Source organism: Teleopsis dalmanni, chromosome 2 (assembly GCF_002237135.1).
Source record: "Teleopsis dalmanni isolate 2A chromosome 2, ASM223713v2, whole genome shotgun sequence".
Lineage (NCBI taxonomy): Eukaryota > Metazoa > Arthropoda > Insecta > Diptera > Diopsidae > Teleopsis > Teleopsis dalmanni.
This window is the reverse complement of record NC_051847.1, coordinates 56,368,858-56,389,821: the sequence shown is the minus strand read 5'-3', so window position 1 is coordinate 56,389,821 and position 20,964 is coordinate 56,368,858. Positions and strand designations below refer to the sequence as shown.

Genomic DNA, 20,964 nt, shown 5'->3' with positions numbered 1-20,964 from the left:
GATGAGGGATATAAATTTTCTAAAACAAAGAACTTTACCTCTGTGCGATATTCGGTATTTTCCATTATGACAAAATCACCAACACCTCATCTGATAGATTCTTTGAAGTTATGGGAGACTATTTTGATTCGTTGATTTCTCCATACAAAATTTGTAGTGATACTTGGGTGGGTAGTAAAGCTTTGGAGCATTTTTGAAGTCTTGTATATAATACCACCGTATCGAGGAGAGTTGTACCACGGATATTTTCAACACTTTTTTTTCTTATTTGACATAGCTTATTTAATATTGAATCTATTATATTCTTCTGCTTCCACTATTACTTTTCAATGTCAAGATTTCCCAAATAAAGAATAAATTCTAATATTTATTAAAGATACTTTTTTTGTATAATTTTTGTAACGAGAAAACAAAAATTATTTTGTTTTGAATTTTGTATAAATAAAGTCAATCATTTTGATGAAGCCGAACTGAAGTGCACTTAATTTAAAGAGATTAAATAATTTGGATAGATCAAATTGGCAATTAAAAAAAAAAACAAGACAAACGAGACAATGTAGATTTATAAGAACAAAAACAAGTCCAAGCTTTATGAGAAGATAAGCATGAATATTAAAATACAATATATATGTACGTATACTGTATATTGTATTGTATGTGTGTAAATACTAAATATAATATTGGAAATATACCAACCTAGTAGCTCATCTCAAAAACAGTTGCTGAATTGATTTCAATTTGTTAAGCAGGTAAAAATTAATCGAAAAACTCGCTAAAAATGTCGAAATCGAATTTGTTCATTTTATTGAAATTTTTACTTATTCCGGCTTTTTGGACTGCGAACGCACATGGCGATTATCTTCTAGTTTCGGATTGCGGTGAACGCGCTTCTTGCTTGTCGCATATTAATGAAGAAATTGTATCACTGATAACTCGGAACGTAGATAATAACACTACTCCATGTGAAAATTTTTGGAAATATGCCTGCGGTTTGTGGTCACCGGGACTATTTTATGATATCGTGGATAATTTTGGGGTGGTAAACAAATATTATGTAAAGAAATTTGAAAATTTTTTTGAGACATCCGGATATAAGAATGAAATAAAAGAAAATGTGTTATTAGAAAAGTTACACACCTATTATATAGCATGCAAGAAAGGTCAGAATGACTATTTGCCTATGCAAGAATATTTGCAAGCGTTACCACTTAGTACTTCACTTAATTGGACAGATTTAATAGATGCGCCGATGTGGAAAGACGACTACTGGAAGCAACATTTGAATCATTTCAATTGGTTGCGACATATTGCTGAATTACGTAGATTCGGTTTAAATGGTATATTTATAGATGAGTCTGTAGGTTTTTCATTTAATGACTCTATGAGTTCGATTATAGAAATAGAAATGCCTAGTGACGAGCATAATTTAGAAAATAATTATGATTTGGTGAAATCGTATTTTGCTCTGGGTTTAACTAATGAGATAAGTGAAAATTTAATTAAACTCTCACTAAATTTATATGAATTCGATGAAGAGTTGAAAACTTTACGTTTGAAATATCAGGAGGAAAAGGGAGTGGGCATGATTTTGACATTACAACAATTCAAACATGTTGTGCCCAATATAGACTGGCAACTATATTTTAATATTTTATTAGATGAAGTAGCGCAGCCTGAATTGAAAATTGCTGTGTCGTCTATTGATTATATGCGTGACGTTGCTGCTTTGCTCTCCCAGAAGGATGAAAAAGTCATTTATATGTACATACAGTTGCATTTATTTAAATATCTACAAGATATAGGCTTTACGAAAAGCTGCATTGATCATATGGGTGTTGTTATGCCTCTGGGTATGGATTATATTTATAAACATCACATATATAAAACATATAACGATGATGAGAGAATTTTGCAAAATATTTTTAAAAAATTAAAATTAAAATTTGACCAACAACTGAAGGAAAATAAATTACAACTAAGCAACGAATCACAAAGTTATCTTCTAGCAAAATTAAATACAATGAAGCTACGATTAGGAAATCTGCCACAATATACATCCTTACAATACTACAATTCTTACTACACCGCACTTAATATCACATCTTCTAATTTTTTTAACAATCACTTGATTTTATTGCAGTTCCGTACACAGCAGCAACACTCCGCCGTTGTGCATATGAAGGCCTATAATGAGGATGAATTCTATGTCAATGACGATTTACTTCAAATACGTAATGCGCCTTATTTCGTGCATCAACGGAATCTATTAATTGTGCCTCTCATTTTTATGAGTATGCCATTTTTTCATAATGCATTGAATCCTTTGTTTCAATATAGCGTTGTTGGTTGGATATTGGCACATGAAATGCAACATGCCTTCGAAATCGAAGGCATTATGTATGATGAACTCGGCAATGTTAATATGCCACTTGCAATAACCACAAAACAGCAACCCGAATTTGCCGCAGCAGTGAAGTGCTTGACACGCTCTCCAACCACAGCACTTATCGAGCGGATTGCGGACGTTAATGGCTTCCAATTGGCCTATGACGCATACTTCGACGCCGCTAATGCAAGCTTTCCGGAATATATGGAGTTTTCTAATGAATTCAGTGCAAAGCAGTTGTATTTTCTTAATTTTGCACAATTTTTCTGTGGAACACTACCAGCTCCAATAGGTCATGACAGTGATGATGTACGTGTTATAGAGACCGTCGCAAATATGCCTGAATTTGGCGTGACTTTTAAGTGTTCGCTTGGTCAACGTGAGAATCCAATAGAAAAGTGTCAAATGTGGCGGTGATAATAATTTTACCAAAAAGTAGTCTATTAAATTTTTTTATGTTTTATTTCTAAGAAAAAAAAAATTTTTTTTTATTAATTAAAAATTTTTTAAATTTGTTTATTAATCTTTTTGAATTTGTTTTTATTAATTTTTTAAATGTTTATATTTGTGTTGACCTCATTACTTATATGTTTGAATTTTGCCGGGCTTTAAGTCGTGTTTTTAAAAAATTATATTTTTATATAATAATTTGTATTATATAAAATGAAACTTAAGATTAAATAAAAAATATCACAGTTGTTATATATATATTTTTATTTAACAAATATTTTGGTTCACTTCGAAGACTATCATTTTATTAATTTTTTAATTTTTTTTATTAATTTTTTATATTAATTTTTAAAACTTTTAAAAATTAATTAACATTAAAAATGTTAATAATTTTTAATTTTTTTTCTTAATTTTATAAATGTTTATACTAATATCGACCTCAATACTTATGTGTTTAAATTTAGCGGGCTTTAAGTCGTGTTTTTAAAAAATTATAATTTTATATAATAACTTATATAAAAACAAACTTAAGATTAAATAAAAAATATCATAGTCGTTATGCACATATCGTATACCATTATTTTATTAATTTTTTAAATTTGTTTTTATTATTTTTTTAAATTCTTTTATTAGTTTTTTGAATTTGTTTTAATTAATTTTTTTAATTGCTTTTAATTAATTTTTTTATTAATTTTTTTTAGTTTGGTGTTATTAATTTTTTAATTTTTTTTTATTGATATTTTTCATTTTTTCTTTTATTAATTTTTTTAATTTTTTTTTCACTTTCTACTTTTTAGTGTTGAGGTTATTGAAATCGAACTTAGCATTCGTTATAATATATTTTTGTGATTTAAGCCACAAAAATAAATTATACTTAAAACCTTATCGTATATCGGAACTACTGAGTACATTCTGAATACTCCTAATATTTGTTTATATTTATTATCAAATCTTTGATTTGATTTGACTTACTATTAACTCTTAAAGTCCTCAGTGACTTACTATCCAGTCATCAGTGAATAGTAAGTCAATAGTAAATTGATTTATTGCCTGGAATGAATATGTGTAAACATGTAATCTAATAATTACATCAAATAAAATATATCAAAATAATTTGTTTATTTTGTTGATAAAAATAGAAAGTCCATAATATTATAACAAAATCGCTTTGATCTCGCCAACGTGCAAAAATAGATTCTTATCAGCTTCAAAGGTATTTAGATGCAATAAAAATGTTAACAATATTTTCACACATTCAATAAAGTTGATGACAAAGTATATAAAATAAATAAAAATTTGTTTATTTAGTACTTTCATTGCTATGAGCCCTTTTATTGATTTGAGAAGTAATAGATACATTCAAAATGCCCACCAGCATGAGCTTAAGTTATTTTGTTATAAAATCTCTATATATTCATAATGAAATTTCATACTATAAATGAAATATTTAAAAAGGAAATAAAGTTAAATCAATGAGTAATATAAAGAGTTACTATAGGTGCATTTCTAGACATTGCTTGTCTTGAGAAAGAAACTTACTGTGATGTAGATGTCCTCAGAAATCAAATGTTATGTATGCTTCCTTTAAAGTTAAAAGTTGTGAATCGTGGGTATATTGTACAAATACTCGTACATAGTTGTTAAGGGGTCTTAACTATAGAGACAGAGCGATTAACTACCTTGTAAGACTATCATAACAGTAATGTTAATAAAATCTAACTCGTATTAATTCACAAAATTACTTGCTCCTTAAGATTTAATTAAGTAGTTTTTATGTGGTCTCTCTCTTAAGCAAGTTCACATTATATTATTTTGTCCATTATATATTATAAAATTAACTAATGGCTTTTCGATTGGTAAATCTGAAAGCCATCTACATTTACTATCGATTTGTCAAATTTTGTTACTCAATCAAACATTTTTAGAGTAATCTAACATTTTTGTAGGATTTTGATCTGGATCCCGTGATTCAGATTTGCTACCAGATTTTATCTCTGGGAGGTCTTATAAATGAAAACGTACTGCTACCAATTATAATTGAAAACATAACAAAGTGGTACCTAGTAAATTTTAGTCGTCTTTTACTACAGGCACCTTACCACGATGATATTTTAATTTCTAATCAATTCGCTAGAATGTTATAAATGAATCTCGAGTGTTATTTATTTTGCCCCAGATGTACCAATCAAAAATGAAAATTCTACTAGAAGTTCATTATAAAAAAGATTCTCGATTGAAAAAATTATTCCAGAATTACCTCAATCGAGAAAGTAAATTCGGTCTTTGGATTTGATTCTTCTCTGATTTTGGTCCAAGATTAATGAATGTAGTCTAAAAAAAATGAATCTAAATATCTTAAAGCACTGGTATAACATATACTATCTGATCCAAACAGTTTAAACAGACTGAAAGAATATCGCGCATAAATTAAGTGGTATAGAGGAAATATTCTTTTCAGTCAAATTATAATCCCTACACTGTCTTAACTTTATATATTGAACATTTGTACTGAAATTGTTTACTATAAGACATTTTGGAATGTGGGTTTACAGAAGCAAGCGACCAGCTTCTTTTGGAGTCAGAATGTACTGCATGTTCTATATGTTAGAATAATTTTTAAATAAGTATTTTTCACAGATGAGTAGACTATAGCATACTTTTGATGTTATTGCAGAGTTTCTGATAGATTATTTGTATCGACCTTCGATTTGTTGTATTTAGTTAAGGCGGTCTGGTCTAACAATTGATAGTTGTTGTAAAATGTTCTAACAAGAAGCAAATCATCAACATTCGTTGGACCTTCTAAAACCAGACTTATTTATTTATGTAGGTAGCAATGGGATGGAATTGGACTCTATTCAGTCGCACATTCTTGTTTTTGTCAATAAGTGCCTAAGACACATATTCAAAATATGGTGGCCAAGGCGAATTTCAAACGATGTATTGTGGAGAAGAGACAGAGGCAGAAATCGAAGTCAAAAAGGGGAAGTGGCACTAGATTGGGAAGACACTGCGGAAACTCTGCAGATACAGCTCTTAGATGAAGTCTTCAAGGTAAGCGATGTTCGGGGACGCCATCTGAAATGAGGAGAAGAACAATTGGTGTAGAACTTGCCGCCGCACATTATACATGGAACGATATTACTCAAGTTGCTGGAAATAGAATAAGTTTTAAAGGAGTTGTGGAGGCCTTATGCTCCACGTGAAGTTAACAGAACCAAGAAGAAAAGGTAGCTAGCAATTGTGTTAGCCGGAAATTTGTAGTTTAGTTTACGTTTAGATTAAAATTCATGTTCATACAGAGTTTTTTGTTTTAAATTTTGAAATTTGACTTGTAATTAAGCTGTTGAGCAACTGCAAGTACATTTCATTAAAATATTACGTGCATGTCGTCTCTTTCAATGTTTAACTTTATTAATCAATTCATTGTATTTTATCTTTAAAAAAAAAAAAAAATATTGCAATCTGTTATATTGGTATTATTATTATAAGGAGTATCTATATTTTAAACAGTCGCCGACTATAGCACGTGCAGCATTGTTTGCATTAGAACACACGCGTTCTCAGTCAATTTTTGCATTTTGGGAATATAAATTAAGTAGCCACCTGCTGTGATGTTTAATAAAATTCTTGAAAAAAGATATAGAGGTGAATAGTGTGAATCATTTATTACCAGCTACAATAATTAAATTGTCAATAAAATCTGCAATAGTGCAATTGCACATTCATCATTTCAGATTGTGTTCGAAACTTAATTGCAATGTAAAATCGCATTCAAGTGCTTTTTTCCAACGTTTTGTTCCATTTGAGGTTCGCGTTTGTCGAACCGCGTCATTATGGAGTGTGAATATTTTTGTAATTATTAAAATGAATAGTTAAAAACGTAATGAAATCCAGAAATGTATGAGATAATTAATTTTATTTTAAATTTTTCATTTTTAAAATTTTATACAATTTTATCATTATCAATAATCGTTTCTCATATATCATAGTAACGGTCACAGAATTGGTCATAGAAAATTTATAATTTTATTTTAAATGCTAAAATTTTTTTTTATAAAAGTTATAATATTTTTTTTAATGAAAGCTATAAAATAGAGTTATGTGGATATCATCATTATTTAATGATTATTATGTTGAGGCTAGTTGAGTCAGTGCACTTCAGCATCTTTACTCTCTACTAACTGCGAGGTTTCTTCATAACCCCTCTCTACGCCTTGACTGGATTATTGTTTTTCACTTCATCAGACTAAGCAATAACTGACTTCACATCTGCATACCTCCTCGAGGAGCCTCTAACCATTCTGAGATTCGATTACGCGGTGTTGGTAAGCAGTGCGCTTTGATATGCATTTGTTCTCTTGATAGTATTGTTTTTACCACTGAGTTTTTGTCAATCCAAAGTCTTTCGGATACTAATACCCTGAATTCCTAGTATTACATTTGCATATATATCCCTAGATATTTTAATTTACATAGCAAGACATTTGTTTCATCTCAAAAACCAGTTTGATATCAAACTATATGCAATGATATGCAATTTCGACCTACAGATCCACACTATATCATTTTCTAAGTCACTAACGTTACCTAACATATGGTGCATGAAGAGGGCTTGAGAGTAGGAAATTAGTAATATTTACCAAAACTTTGTATTAAAATATAAGAACGTTTATTACTATTTCTAATTTATTTAATTTGAAATCATCAATTTAATACATTTCTGTTAGCTTTTATGACACCCTCTTTCCGGCATTTTGCTTAATATATGATTTTAAGATTAAATTATTGTTATAGTAAAGTTTGTCTTTTACTATTTTATTTCACACAATATTTCAGCATAATTCTTTTTTGTTTATAAGGCCTTTCATAAGATTAAGTTCAAAACATGTCCAATATAGAAATGCAGTTGTATAAACACAAAGAAGTTAAGCTCTTCACTTAACACCAGGACGTTCTTAACACCTGTATAAAGATAATGCATTGGTAAAAATTCCACCAGTCACTATGTTATTAAGGAGCTAAGCATATCTAAATCTCTACTGTTCACAGTACTGGGTTGAATAAGTGTAACTTCACATTAACTAAAAGCATAAATGCCAACACTCTTTTTGTGTTACATTAGATGTTAACGGTAGCCATCATAACACTCACTCATGGAGCTCCAGTTTCCAGGACAACCGTATTTGTGGGCAACTGGATCTGAATCTTAAAGTACCAGATTTTACCTCTGGGAGGTCTTGAGGTAAACAATTAAACTTAAAACATTACCGGGTTATGTCTAGTAAATTTAGTCGCCCTTTATAACAGACATTACCTTACCTCAGGAATATTTTGATCCCTATCCAGGAACAGAGTACTTGCAGATTTATTGATCAGTACCTACCACTGACAAAAACATCAGTGATTGTGTATGCGCATTCTTCATTTTCGTACATCAAAGAGGGTTAGTGCTATCTCGATTTAATCATTCGGATATCTTTCAAAAGATGTTTTCATTTGGAACATCGTCTTCTAGTCTTCTATAATTACGTTATAATCGAGCTTGTGATTGATTCAGATGTAATAATTGTTAACAATTTGAGGAGAATCAAAGATCTTACAAAGAAATTTTCTTTTGAACTTTAAATCATCCACAATATTATGTTATATAATTAATAATGTTATATTATTATATTATATATATTATTTTATATTATATTATATTATATTATTATATTATATTATATTCTTACTTTATTGAGTAAATAAAATTACTCAGTATAAAAGTGCTTTTTCAGAACTTTTTTCATATTGGTCTAATTTGTAATATTTTAAAAATTTAAAATTAAATATTAAAATTTAATATTAAAATATTAAAATTATTTTCATGTTGATTTATATATACATTAATTGAAATAGACTATTATGTTACATTTTATTGTATATGTAATAATGAATATTTAAAAGTGATTTCCATTCTGATAATATATCTTTTAAAGTTTCGAATTTCCCTGATCAAATGCCAAAATAAAATTAATGCGGGTATCTAAAAATCCTATATAGTGTGCTTTGTTTTTCGATTCCAAAAATATATACAAATATATATATGTATTCCTAAAATAATGTAAAACCTTTTTAGTTGATTTTATTTTTATTTTTTTTTTTTTTGCAATTGTTTTATTATTTTTTACCTTTTTAAACTTGAAAAATGAATTTACCTCAGAATATGAGTTTCTTTTCTGATCAAAATAAGAATGCTGAAAAATTTGTAACCGGAAGTAGTTATGCTGGTGAATATAAGAGTAGACTTATGCATGGTTTTGGCCGTTATACATATCCAGATGGTACCACATATACAGGTTTTTTTGATGAAGGAAAATTAAATGGATTTGGATGTCTTCAACTACCAGCGCCATACAAATTAGATTTTAAAGTTCATTATTCGAAAGGTCGATTGCAAAAAGTTGAAGAATTATTGTTCGACGATGGTCTTGAGTTTGTTGGTGAATTTAAGGAAAATAAAATTAAAGTTGATAAATGGAAATATTTAACTGAGGGCAATAGATGTTTTGCTAATGAAGTGATAGATCGGAATGATATTATACGTTCCTCTGACGATTTTTTTAAAAGATACACTAATCGCGAGATTTTCATGCATGAATATTTTGATATAGGGGAAGGTATGTATTTTCCTGATACAGGTTTTGTACGTGATAGGCGGGATCCGCTACCAGGATCGCGTTATATTAGTTGCAAAGAAGAGCAGGATTTTATAAAGAAAAGTTGCTATAAAATATCAGGAGACTTATCGATTCCCAATAAGGATATTTGCTCTCAAATACTTGAATTAAACAGGAGAGAACTGAATAAATCTGATAAACACTCATATGCCTGCGACACATATTTAGAGAAAGCAAAGAAAGATGATCAAGAATCATCAAAAGTTGGAGAAAATGTTATTGACTCGATTACAAGCTTAACTGATTTATCTAGTTTTTCTTTTGCAACGGCTGCTAAAATTAAACCGCATTTGAAGAAATCAAAAATGAAGAAAACGAGAAAAATAAATTTCATCAATGCAAACAGTAGTTATACCAATGATTATTCAAATTAATCAAAACCATTTTGAAGTAAATTCAATGTGAAACTTGAAATAAAACGCAGTATGAGTCAGTTTTTTTTTATATAAACTGTGTGTCTTTATTTAATCGCTTTTATTTAAAGCCTTAATATAAGTTATATAATCTTAAAAACTTATAATATGACATTACAAATTATTTTATATATGCATATATACTACAATGATACCCAAACTGGTACGGGAGTGCATTGCCAAGCTGAACATACTTGGCTGAAACCATCATGTGCACTTTATATGGAGTCCGAAACATGCTGGTATACAAGGCAATGGAATGACATATAAACCCGCAAGAAGAGGTGATAGGCCTAGAACGATTCTGCATTCTAGACAAAGAAACTCTATCCATTTTTTTGAACGACGCAGAGGAAAAATATAGATAACTATATTGGGAAAATCTACTAAGACTATCATAATGTGAAACGCTTTTAGGAACTTACAATCTGAAACTTCAAGGACTGCATAGAACAAACAATTCCGTAATAATTCTTAGGTTGTTCCTAAGAATTATTACGTGATTATTAACTGGTTACTGTAAATTGAATAATAACCTAACAAAGTTAGGAATTTAATCCAACAGATTGCAGATACTGTAGAGAAAAGAGAGAAACCGCATATCATGTACTAGAAAAACAGAGGTATTTCATGAAACATAAGGATTCAAGAGTGTGAAAAATAGGCCCTGTCCTTCATTAAAGAAATCGGACTTGGAGAAACACCCTATTCCGAATAAGGGGCACAATAGATTAATAAACTTATTTTACTGGTCGAATTTGTCATTCTGCAAATGTGATTAATATTAAAAACTGACTGATTATTATTAATATCCGATAGAAATGGTTATTTTTTGATAAATTCATGTAATTTCAAATTTGCATTCGATGTTTCACACAATTTCATTTGTGATTCTATTGAAATCAGCACCACTTATGTGATTCCGTTTATCAACTCTTGTATATGGAATCAATTCATTTTTCATCTCATTGTGATTTGTGTCGAAATCGCTTTAAACTAGAATCAAGTTGATTAAACTTATTAAATTAAAGAAGCGTATAACTGACTGAATCAAAATAATTTAACTTCTTAAATTTAAGCAGTGTATAACAGCTGCCTGAACTCTATAAAATAGTTTAAGAGCTGATTAAACTGTTGAAATGTGTCGCTGCCGTTTTGTGTAATTCGCAGTGAATGGTAACTCTGCTGCTCAACATATCTGCACCTTGGTTTTCGTTAAAAATTACTGTAGCATGTTTTTGTCTCTAAATTGGATCGAGAAAACAACGAACGTGAATGACTTCCTTTGCCGTGACCAATAAAGCGATGTATGCTGCTTCTGTACTAGACATTACAACCGTCCATTGGGAATCGCGATCCCAACTCAAAGCCCTATTGGCCAGTAGAAAAACATATCCAGTATAAGTATGCATACACCTGGTAGTTCCCTTTTTTTTCACTCACTATGCCTTCATTGTTGCAAATTAAATGCTGTTTGGAAGACTTTGAAATAATGACTTTGACTCTTTGAACCACATTGAACTTGTATAGATTATATTGTATTTAGATTGTATTTTTTTTTGTTTTGTTTAGACCTTAACGTTGGAGCTATTTAAATGAAACATTAAAACCGCAATAATCTATTAATGATGACTCGTATAAAATAAAATAATTTTATAGTTTCAATTACGTGAAAACACTTTCAAGATTTGAACACTGATAATTTTTAAAAACAAAAAAAAAATTATACATAAAATTACAATAAATAAAAAAAAAAAAATAAATTAAAAACACGAAATGCTTTTTTATTGCTAATTTAAAATTCATTGTTTTTTTGTTTTTAAATTCATTCATAAGTATTGTATACAAACATACAATAAAAAAAATGAAAAACAAACACACACTTAACGCTTCTGAAAGCAAGAACAAAACTTAAAAACAAATACTCCGAAAACTAAATTCATTTTAAATTGACAAAAAAAGCCGGTCTCTTAAAAATTTTGCGTTCATTTCCATTTCTTGTGCTTTGTGCTCTTACAAAATTTTGCTTGAGCGATTAAAAACATCGCCAAGCACCCTCGTTGCAAGCTACCCACAATAAAGTAAATCAAATGCAAAAGCAAAGTTCCTTACACTTGATACGGTATACGTGTTCGTGTGTTTGTGTGTTTGTGTGTTTATGTGTAATTCGTATTTTGAGTTCGCGGTCGTGTTTATTTCTCTCGTGCTGCCACTTTATTTTGCTTACATGCACAACCAACAAGTGCCGTTGTGTTGCCGTTGTTGTTTTTACTTCCGTCTCGATTTTGGTATTGTGTACTGTGTGTACGCTGCAGTTGTGCGAAAGCTTCTTGAACTGCGATAGTTTCATTTTGCCGCTTGTATTGCAAAGAAGTTCAACGCGCTTAGTTGTCCTCGTTCTTATCAGAAAATTATAGTTGAAAATGTGTTCTTTAATCGGTCGCTGATCGTCTTCGAATCGTCTTCAATTGCTTCGTATGTGAAAATATATGATATTTGCAAGCGTTCGTTGTTTATTTGTTAAAAAGTGAAAATTAAATTCAATTTAATCACATCAAGAAACTAGCTACATTTTGTAATAATATAGTTAAACCGTTATTAAATTATAAAATCCAAATTGCTTACTGTTTTGATGATAAAATATTTAAAATTCTAGCGATTCTTTTTTTACTTTGCAATGTACGTAATAATTAAAAACTAAGAAATTACATATTATGGTAACTGCAGTTGAACTTAAATTATACACCAAACTCAGTTTGTTGCCATTTTGGGATATAATTATAGCTGAAATCTGAATTTCTAGAATATAAATATAGCTTGGAAAAATAAGAAATAATAAATAAAAAAAATAAAAATAATGTAAAAAGTAAGTAAAGTAAATATTTGCAATAAATGATTGTATTTTTTGTAAAAAATTTGAATTTCATTTTACTTAAAAAAAATTATCACTGTAGAATATTAATATAACATTTATAATAAATATGTATAGTTTATATATATATATATAAGTTCGTATGATAATTAAGAATTGCTGAATATATCAATAGATATGGTTTAAAAAAGATTATAATAGATAATTGCGTCACTTTTTCAAACAAAAAGAATAATAAATAAATTAAAATTAAACTAGTATAAATAAAAATTAAATTTAATATAAAAATAAACTAATATAAATATTTGCAAAAATAAAAGAAATTATAAATAAATAAAAATTAAACTAATATAAAAATAAACTATTAAAAATATTTGCAAAATAACTGAAAAAAAGGATCGTTTAAAAAGTAACGTAAAGAAAAAGAAAAAGAATAATAAATCAATTAAAATTCAACTTAATATAAAAATAACTATTAAAAATATTTGCAAAATTAGTAAAAAAAAGGAGCTTTACTTTTTGAAACTAAAGAAATTTTAAATAAATAAAAATTAAATTAATATGAAAATGAACTAATATAAATAAAAATTAAACTTAATATAAAAATGAACTAATATAAATATTTACAAAAACCAAAGAAATTATTTATAAATAAAAATAAACTTAATATAAAAATAAACTATTAAAAATATTTGCAAAATAACTAAAAAGTAGTAAAAAAAGGAGCTTTACGTTTTAAAAAGTAAAAAAAGTATAATAAATAAATAAAAATTAAACATAATATAAAAAGAAATTAAAATAAATATGTATTTGCAAAATAAAAATTTCATATAAGTGAATTGCTGCAATATTTTTTATAATATTTTATATAAAAAAAAAATAATAAACAATAAAAAATTAAAAAAAAAAAAGATAATTGCTTTTTAAAGTAAAAATAATAATAAATAATTAAAAAATTTTAAACAATAAAAAAATTAAGAAAAGTATAAATTTACAAAATAAAAAAACATTAAAAAACACATTAAAAACATATCAAACAAAATTAAATTTATGGAATCTTAATATAGAATTTATAGTTACATAAATTTTATATTTATATAGATTTTATATTTATATAAATTTTTGTGTTTATCCTTTATTAAAGATGCTACTCGAAACCCTCTAAATTTAAAAAAAATAAATAGGTTCTTTGTCATTATAAGAAAGCGTAGTTTTATCGGCAAAACTAATTAAATTTTATAAATATATGTAATAATATAGGTAATAATGAATTGTTAAATGTGAGTATATATTAGATAATATGGTTAAAAATAGAATAATAGATGGTATAAAAAAAAATTAAAAAAAGATAGTTACTTTTTATAATAAAACTTTTAGTATTTAAAAAATATTAAATTTTATGTAGAAAAGAAAGAAAACAAAAGTATACAAAATAAATTTAAATTTCTAATATTTCCACATAACTTTAAATTTCATAAATATGAGTTATTGGAGTATATATATGGATTAAAAAAAACAATAAAAATGTATAGTTAGCTTTCAATAACAAAAATAAACAAAAAAGGATTAAAAAAATCATAACTTTTCATAACAGAAATAATAATAAATAAACATTTTTTTTTCATGGTTTAAAAAAATAAAAAAGCATGAAAAAAATTAAAAAAAAAGTACTTAAAAAATTAAAAAATGTAGTCACTTTCAATAAAAAAATAAACAAAAATTGAAAAAATCATAACTTTTCATAAAAAAAAAAATAATAAATGAAAAATATTAATGTCTAATTTTTTCAATAACTTTAAATATTGTAAATATGAATTGCCAGAATATATTTATGGTTTTAAAAAATAAACAAAAAAAAAAAGAATTAAGAAAAAAAGGGTCGTTGCTTTTTATAACAATATTTATAAAAAAGTAATATTATATTAAATTTAATGTAAAAAGAAAGTTAAGTAAATTTTTACACACTAAATGTTTAAAATTTCTAACTTTCTGGAATAGTTTTAAATTTCATATATATGTATTGCTGCAATACAGATTTGGTTTTAAACAATAAAAAAATTTATAATAATTGTTATAACAAAAAAAGTTAATAATTAATTTGATAAAATTAAAGTAAAAAAAGGTAGATGTTTGCAAAATAAATTTCTAAAATATCAAATTTTTTAGATAAATTTAAATTTTATACATATAGTTGTTAGAATATAGATATGATTTAAAAAAATATAATAATAAACAATAAAAAAAATTAAAAAAATTATAATTACTTTTTATAACAATAAAAAAAAATAAAAAAAAACAATAACAATATTAAATTTCATATAAAAAGGAGGTTAATATTTACAAAAGAATTTCTAAGACTTCTAGTTTTTTTAAATAACTTTAAATTTCATAAATATAAATTGCTGGAATATAGATATGGTTTAAAAAAATATAATAAATAGTAAAAAAAAATTATTAAATATCATTTATTTTTATAACAAAAATAACACTAAATAATGAAAGTTTAATCTAATAAAAAACGGAAGTAAAATTATTTATAAAATAAATTTCTAGAATTTCTTCTCTTAAATATCTATATTTAAATATTAAAAAATTTAAAAATGTATATAAAAAAAATATTATTATTAAATTAATTTTTTAATGAAAAGAATTATAGATATATTATTATTATATAGGAAAATTTAAAATGTCAGCTATAATATATATTTTTAAATATTATATTCATAATATATATAATTAATATATAATTAAATTTAACATATTAAAAATTAATTTTAATAATTACAAAAAAATAATTTATTGGCCGAAAATCTTAAAAATATTGAAATAAACATATAAGTCTTAAGTTATATTACTAAAGCAAAAGAGTTTATGTTATAAGCGTTCATCGTAGATCTAATTAATTCATTTTGTATGGTACCAATCTGTATTAAAGAAATAAAATATCGTTTGCTGATTTAAATCATTCTAAAATTTGAGACAAAGTTCTGGATATGTGGTATTTATTTTACTTTTCATTGTTCTAATACTTTAGTATTAACAGATATGTGTTTTCAATCACCTATTAAATTTTTGTCACTTTTTGGCGTATTATCCTTGTTCAGAATGAGACATTTCTTTGGCCTATTTTTCTCTTGAAAATAATTTTTACAATTTTTGCAAGAATTTACTAAAAGTTATATTCTAATATTTTTAATAAATTATTGTATTGTCGTTGTTAATATCATGTTCACTTATTTTATATTATTTTATCAATTATCTTAAGTATTTTGGGTTGACTATATAGATACCATAAATATTTAGCTATAACTTCTCGTATGAAATTATTTTTTTTCTAAACCTTAGTAATATATTTATATATATATATATTTGCTATGTTTAGAGCAGTATGTTCACTGGTCATTGATATTGTTTATCAATTTATTACTGAATTAAAAGTACTTGGAAGTCCGTCTCAATGTGAGTGAGATTCTAAGTACTATATTTCGACGGCAAACATATTCTTTGAGGGTAGTAATAACAGTTTAATTTTATTGCCTTTTTAAGATATATTTATTTAATTCTTTTGTTATACATAGCAGATTGTATATATAAGAAGTTTTCTTTTCAATATATATTGATCGTGTTGGTAAAGATACAATAAGCATTCTGAGTTAAATTCAACATTTTCTTGTTTTAAATTGAAGGCACATTTGTGTTTTAAAAAAATATAAAATAAATGCTTAATAATATTAAATACCATAATAATATTACATAAAGAGGTTTTCGAACAGAAGTGAAACAACAACAAAAATTTATTTTTTAAATAATTTTAATTAATTGAATTTTTGGCTGACCATACAGCTGTTTCGAGTATTGCCAAATACCCTTCATCAGTGGTCTTGGAAATAATTCTTATATTTAATTATTCGTAAATAATTATTTTTGAGACTGCAAGTACCAAGAATCAAACTCGGGTCCTGCCAAATATGAAGCTCAGAATCAGCGCACCTTAACCAACTGATCTTAAGCCGTACTTGACTTTTTATGTTCGCATATTTTACTGGAGTATTGTTACTTTTGCTATGAAAGTAATAATATTACACAATGTTGTCAACAAAAATTTATGTTGGAATATATCTCAAAGTTCCAAACGCGTTCGATAGTTTATACCATTATGAATCACTCCATAAATTCAAAGCAGACTTGCCAGCAATTTTTTTTCATTTATTAAAAAGGAACTAAAATTTATAAAATGTTGGGGTAAACAAATAATTCTAACATCTTTTCTGGTGATACAGGTTTACCTTAAAAAAGAGTGCTTTCAACAGATGTATACCTCTTAAGTACGTTATATAATTTATCGGCAAAAATGCATGATTACCCCATTATTTAAAACTCTATTCTATAACGCTTAACATTAATTCGAATTTAATTAAATTTAAACGTTTTTGAAATGAAACTGTAGAGTTCAAAATATAATATTCATATTTATTTGTTGCAGTAAATAAAGTAGTAATATTTCACGAATAGTTTTTAAAGTGTGACACTCTATTGAAAGCTACTCTTAACTGTAAATTTGAATAAAAGCTTACAAACGGCTTGGAAATGAATTCAAGTGAATGCACTTAATGCGGATGTCAGTGTCCAAACGCGGTTTTTGTTCAAGTTACTACTGGGAACAGTGGAATGCTGAAACATTATAATTCAATGAGCTTTAGTGTCGTCGTTTCAACTTGAGTTAAATGCAGGAATGATGAATTGCAATTGAAAACTTTGTAGTATGCAAACTACAAATATTACTGTACGCGTATATGCAATTTGATAATAAAAATTATATTGTAATAAATTTTTATTTACTAAATTATCATTAAGTAATATGTAAAAAAATAATCGAAGTCTATTATGTGACTAAAAGTTATTAAATCATTGCATTATGAAGTTCAATAGCTGCTTAACATATTCGAGTAGATATTGCAGTAATTTAGTATTTTTCTAAAGTCAATAAATCATTGTATAGCATTCAAAATAAAGAAAATAAACTACGTACATTGCTAAGTAAATATTATTCTTTTATATACAAGTGCACACTCTTTTTCACAAATTTGATTTTTACACAAACAAAATATTTTTATTTGCACATTTGCGTATAATAAACAATTTTGAAAAAGAATTTTAAAAAGCAATTAGCAAACTGCTTAACTATATAAACCAATATTGTAGAGTCAGAAGGGTTCAAAAATCATATCAAAATTACACTTCATATCAATTTATTTACTTGTCTTTTTCGTATATGTTTAAATATATGCACGGGTATGTAAATCAGTTTCGATTTACGCAAAATTATTTTCTACTTCATTAATAATTGTTCACATTATACATACAGGGTACATTATAATAGCTACTGTTATGTTTTTAATTATTTTAGCTATTTACTTACAAATTTTTAATCTTTAATATAATTTTATTTGTTATCAATTGGGTAAGGACTTAAAAACACATTTTAAGTTTACATAATTTGTTGTTGTTATCGTTTAAAAAGTTATTAAAGTTTATCAAAGAAATTTTCGACTGAATGTGAAATAATAGAGTACTATAAATAATATTGAAGAATATTTAATTGCTTTACATATGTACAATAACTAATGAAATTGATAAGTAAATAATTAAAAAAAAGTTGAACAAGACTATTTTATTGATTTTTACGTTAATTGATTTATTATTTAAAGATCTTTGATTAAAAAATTTAATAAAATTAAAAATGTATGGCTCTAACACAAAACCTATTTGTTTCTAAGCTAATATTTTGTTTCTTCTGTGGGCTAGTGCATCACAGTTGGTGATCAGATATTCCATAGACTCTTCCTCATTACAGCAGCAACTGCAAATATTTGTGTCAGATATACCTATTTTGAGTAGGTGTTCATTGCAGTCGGCGTGGCCTGTTAGTACACCACTTTAGCTTATCTTCAAAGTTAGTTTTAAAAGATAAATGGATCGAGGCATTTTAGTCGCTTTAATTTGTTTGCTTGTCTCTTTGTTGGTGATTTAATTATTGACTATGGAACTTTATAGAGGGAGTTTTTATAAACCCAGATGGACTAAGTTCACAATACTAGTTTGTGCAATTCAGCGTTTTTCTATTTAAAGAATATTTATTGAAATTGGAATTTTGCTTTAAAAGTTATTGCAAAATAAAAGTAAGTAATAAATTAGTCATTTTTTACATTTTTACTTCGGCAGAGGCTATAAACCGCCTATGAGTCCATTTCACAATTGCTTTTAAACTATATATAAATAGTTTGAAACCACTGCCGCTGTTTTTAAATCACTTTTCACACTGATAGCGTTTTTATGATTAGTACAATCTAATAGGTTATAACATGTCACAGCTCTGCTATAAAGAAAAGAAGGCAGTACAAGCATGTAAAAATACCAATTTACCAATTTTGTTAACTACTAGAAAAAGTTTATCGATTCAGCCTTACTTAATTATTTATTAATTAATTAATTAATAATTAATATTATTTATTAATTAAATAATATTAATTTATTATTAAAATAATGTAAAAGAATACAATAAATCGGTACCGAGTTCGTTAATATAATAAACTAACTTTTCATCTGCAAATAACTGCTAAAATAAAAGAAAATCGAGCTTTTTTAGAAGCTATGATAACAGGCAATAAAAAATCAATTCCATATGATCTTGTACTAAAACTGTTTTGGTAATAAAAAGAAGCTCTATAAAAAGTGATAAGATCGAGATAGATGAAAACCAAGGTATATGTTGAGTAGAACAGCAAAGGTATGGTATATTATGTACTAGTATTTGAATATCTTGATATCAGAATTGATTAAGATAAAGTGTGTTATGTTCCACATTGCGCTAGGTAACATAAACTTTTTGTGATCCAACCATTCCTGGAAAACTTCGATACAACCAGCGTAAAGTTCTGACATCGTACCATCCATTTATTATGTTCTTCTTGTTTATAATATTTAATAGTTCTCAAATTCAATCTTAGCTTACTTTCAAGTTTTTTTTTTATCTAAGATCAAGTTCCGTTTTTAGCGTAAAAGTGAACTAACACCTTTATTATTATGTTAATTTTTTTAAAAATTAACACACAAGATTTTACTATGAAGAAATAATGATTCTAAAAATAATATAGCAAAATAGTAAAAATAGCAGAAAGTAGACACAAATAATAAACAATATTTATATTACAAGCAATTTAAATATTACTTTCTATTTTAACTTAAACATGACGAATACTTTTTCTTTAACGTAATATACTGACTATATTTTGTAATGATCATATAAAATAGCTACTGAAATGAGTAATATTTATTGGGGTTTTGAGTCAAAAATAAATTTTAGTATTGTATTTCACTGTAAAGTTAATTAAGAAGATAGTAATTAAAATCTACTATTATTTTTATATTAATTATCAGCGAAGTGAACATATACTTTTTACTACTTTTAATAAATATTTATTACTTTTTTAGGAATATAATATACAATTGTTGAAAATATTCATATTATTTTAAAATAGTTTTGCTTTAATTGCTCAATTTAAATTATAATTCAAAGATTTCAGTACATATTTTTTATTTAAAAAAAAAATTACTCATACGCACCTTTGCACCACACACAGAAAATGGAATATATCTCAATAAAAGTACATGTTAGATGTACTTATTATTAATTTAATTGTATTGATATCTGTGAGAAAGAGTGAGATAGAGAAAGAATTGAGGAATATTGGTTAAGTGAAGGAATGAATGATAAAGCGTTGTTGCGTTATATGATAAAGTAGGTTTAAAATAAGACAAGTATCCTGCCATTAGTTTCATAATTAACATATGCTAACATAACTTCATTCGAAGACTAGTGGTTCAAAATGATAAACAACTAATAAAATTAAATAATGTTTTCATAAACAATACGTTAAGTTGTTCCAAAATGAGTACAATATTCCAAAGCGCCTAATATCCGTAAACATCCTCGTTGTCTTCAAGAAATAAAATGAAAATATTTGTATCCATCTTAATTTTTGTATCCATCATTCTTAATACTGTATCATTTAGTCTTTCCTAAATATGCATGTTTTTTTATATATATATTATATATTTTAT

General features: G+C 26.2%; 3 protein-coding genes across 5 annotated transcripts in view; all 3 read left to right on the top strand.

Annotated features, from left to right (window-relative positions):
* The window catches only part of LOC119678702 (diuretic hormone receptor), a 77,960-nt gene that overhangs the window by 1,354 nt on the left and 55,642 nt on the right, over positions 1 to 20,964 (top strand). The window lies entirely within an intron of this gene.
* On the top strand, positions 746 to 2,816 carry LOC119678701 (neprilysin-4). The gene has a single exon (XM_038090687.1). It carries the CDS (start codon positions 779 to 781, stop codon positions 2,801 to 2,803), a length of 2,025 nt encoding a protein of 674 aa, XP_037946615.1. The 5' UTR covers positions 746 to 778; the 3' UTR covers positions 2,804 to 2,816.
* LOC119678704 (MORN repeat-containing protein 5-like) lies at positions 8,963 to 10,023 on the top strand. The gene has a single exon (XM_038090691.1). The coding sequence runs from the start codon at positions 9,027 to 9,029 to the stop codon at positions 9,930 to 9,932; it is 906 nt and encodes a 301-aa protein (XP_037946619.1). The 5' UTR covers positions 8,963 to 9,026; the 3' UTR covers positions 9,933 to 10,023.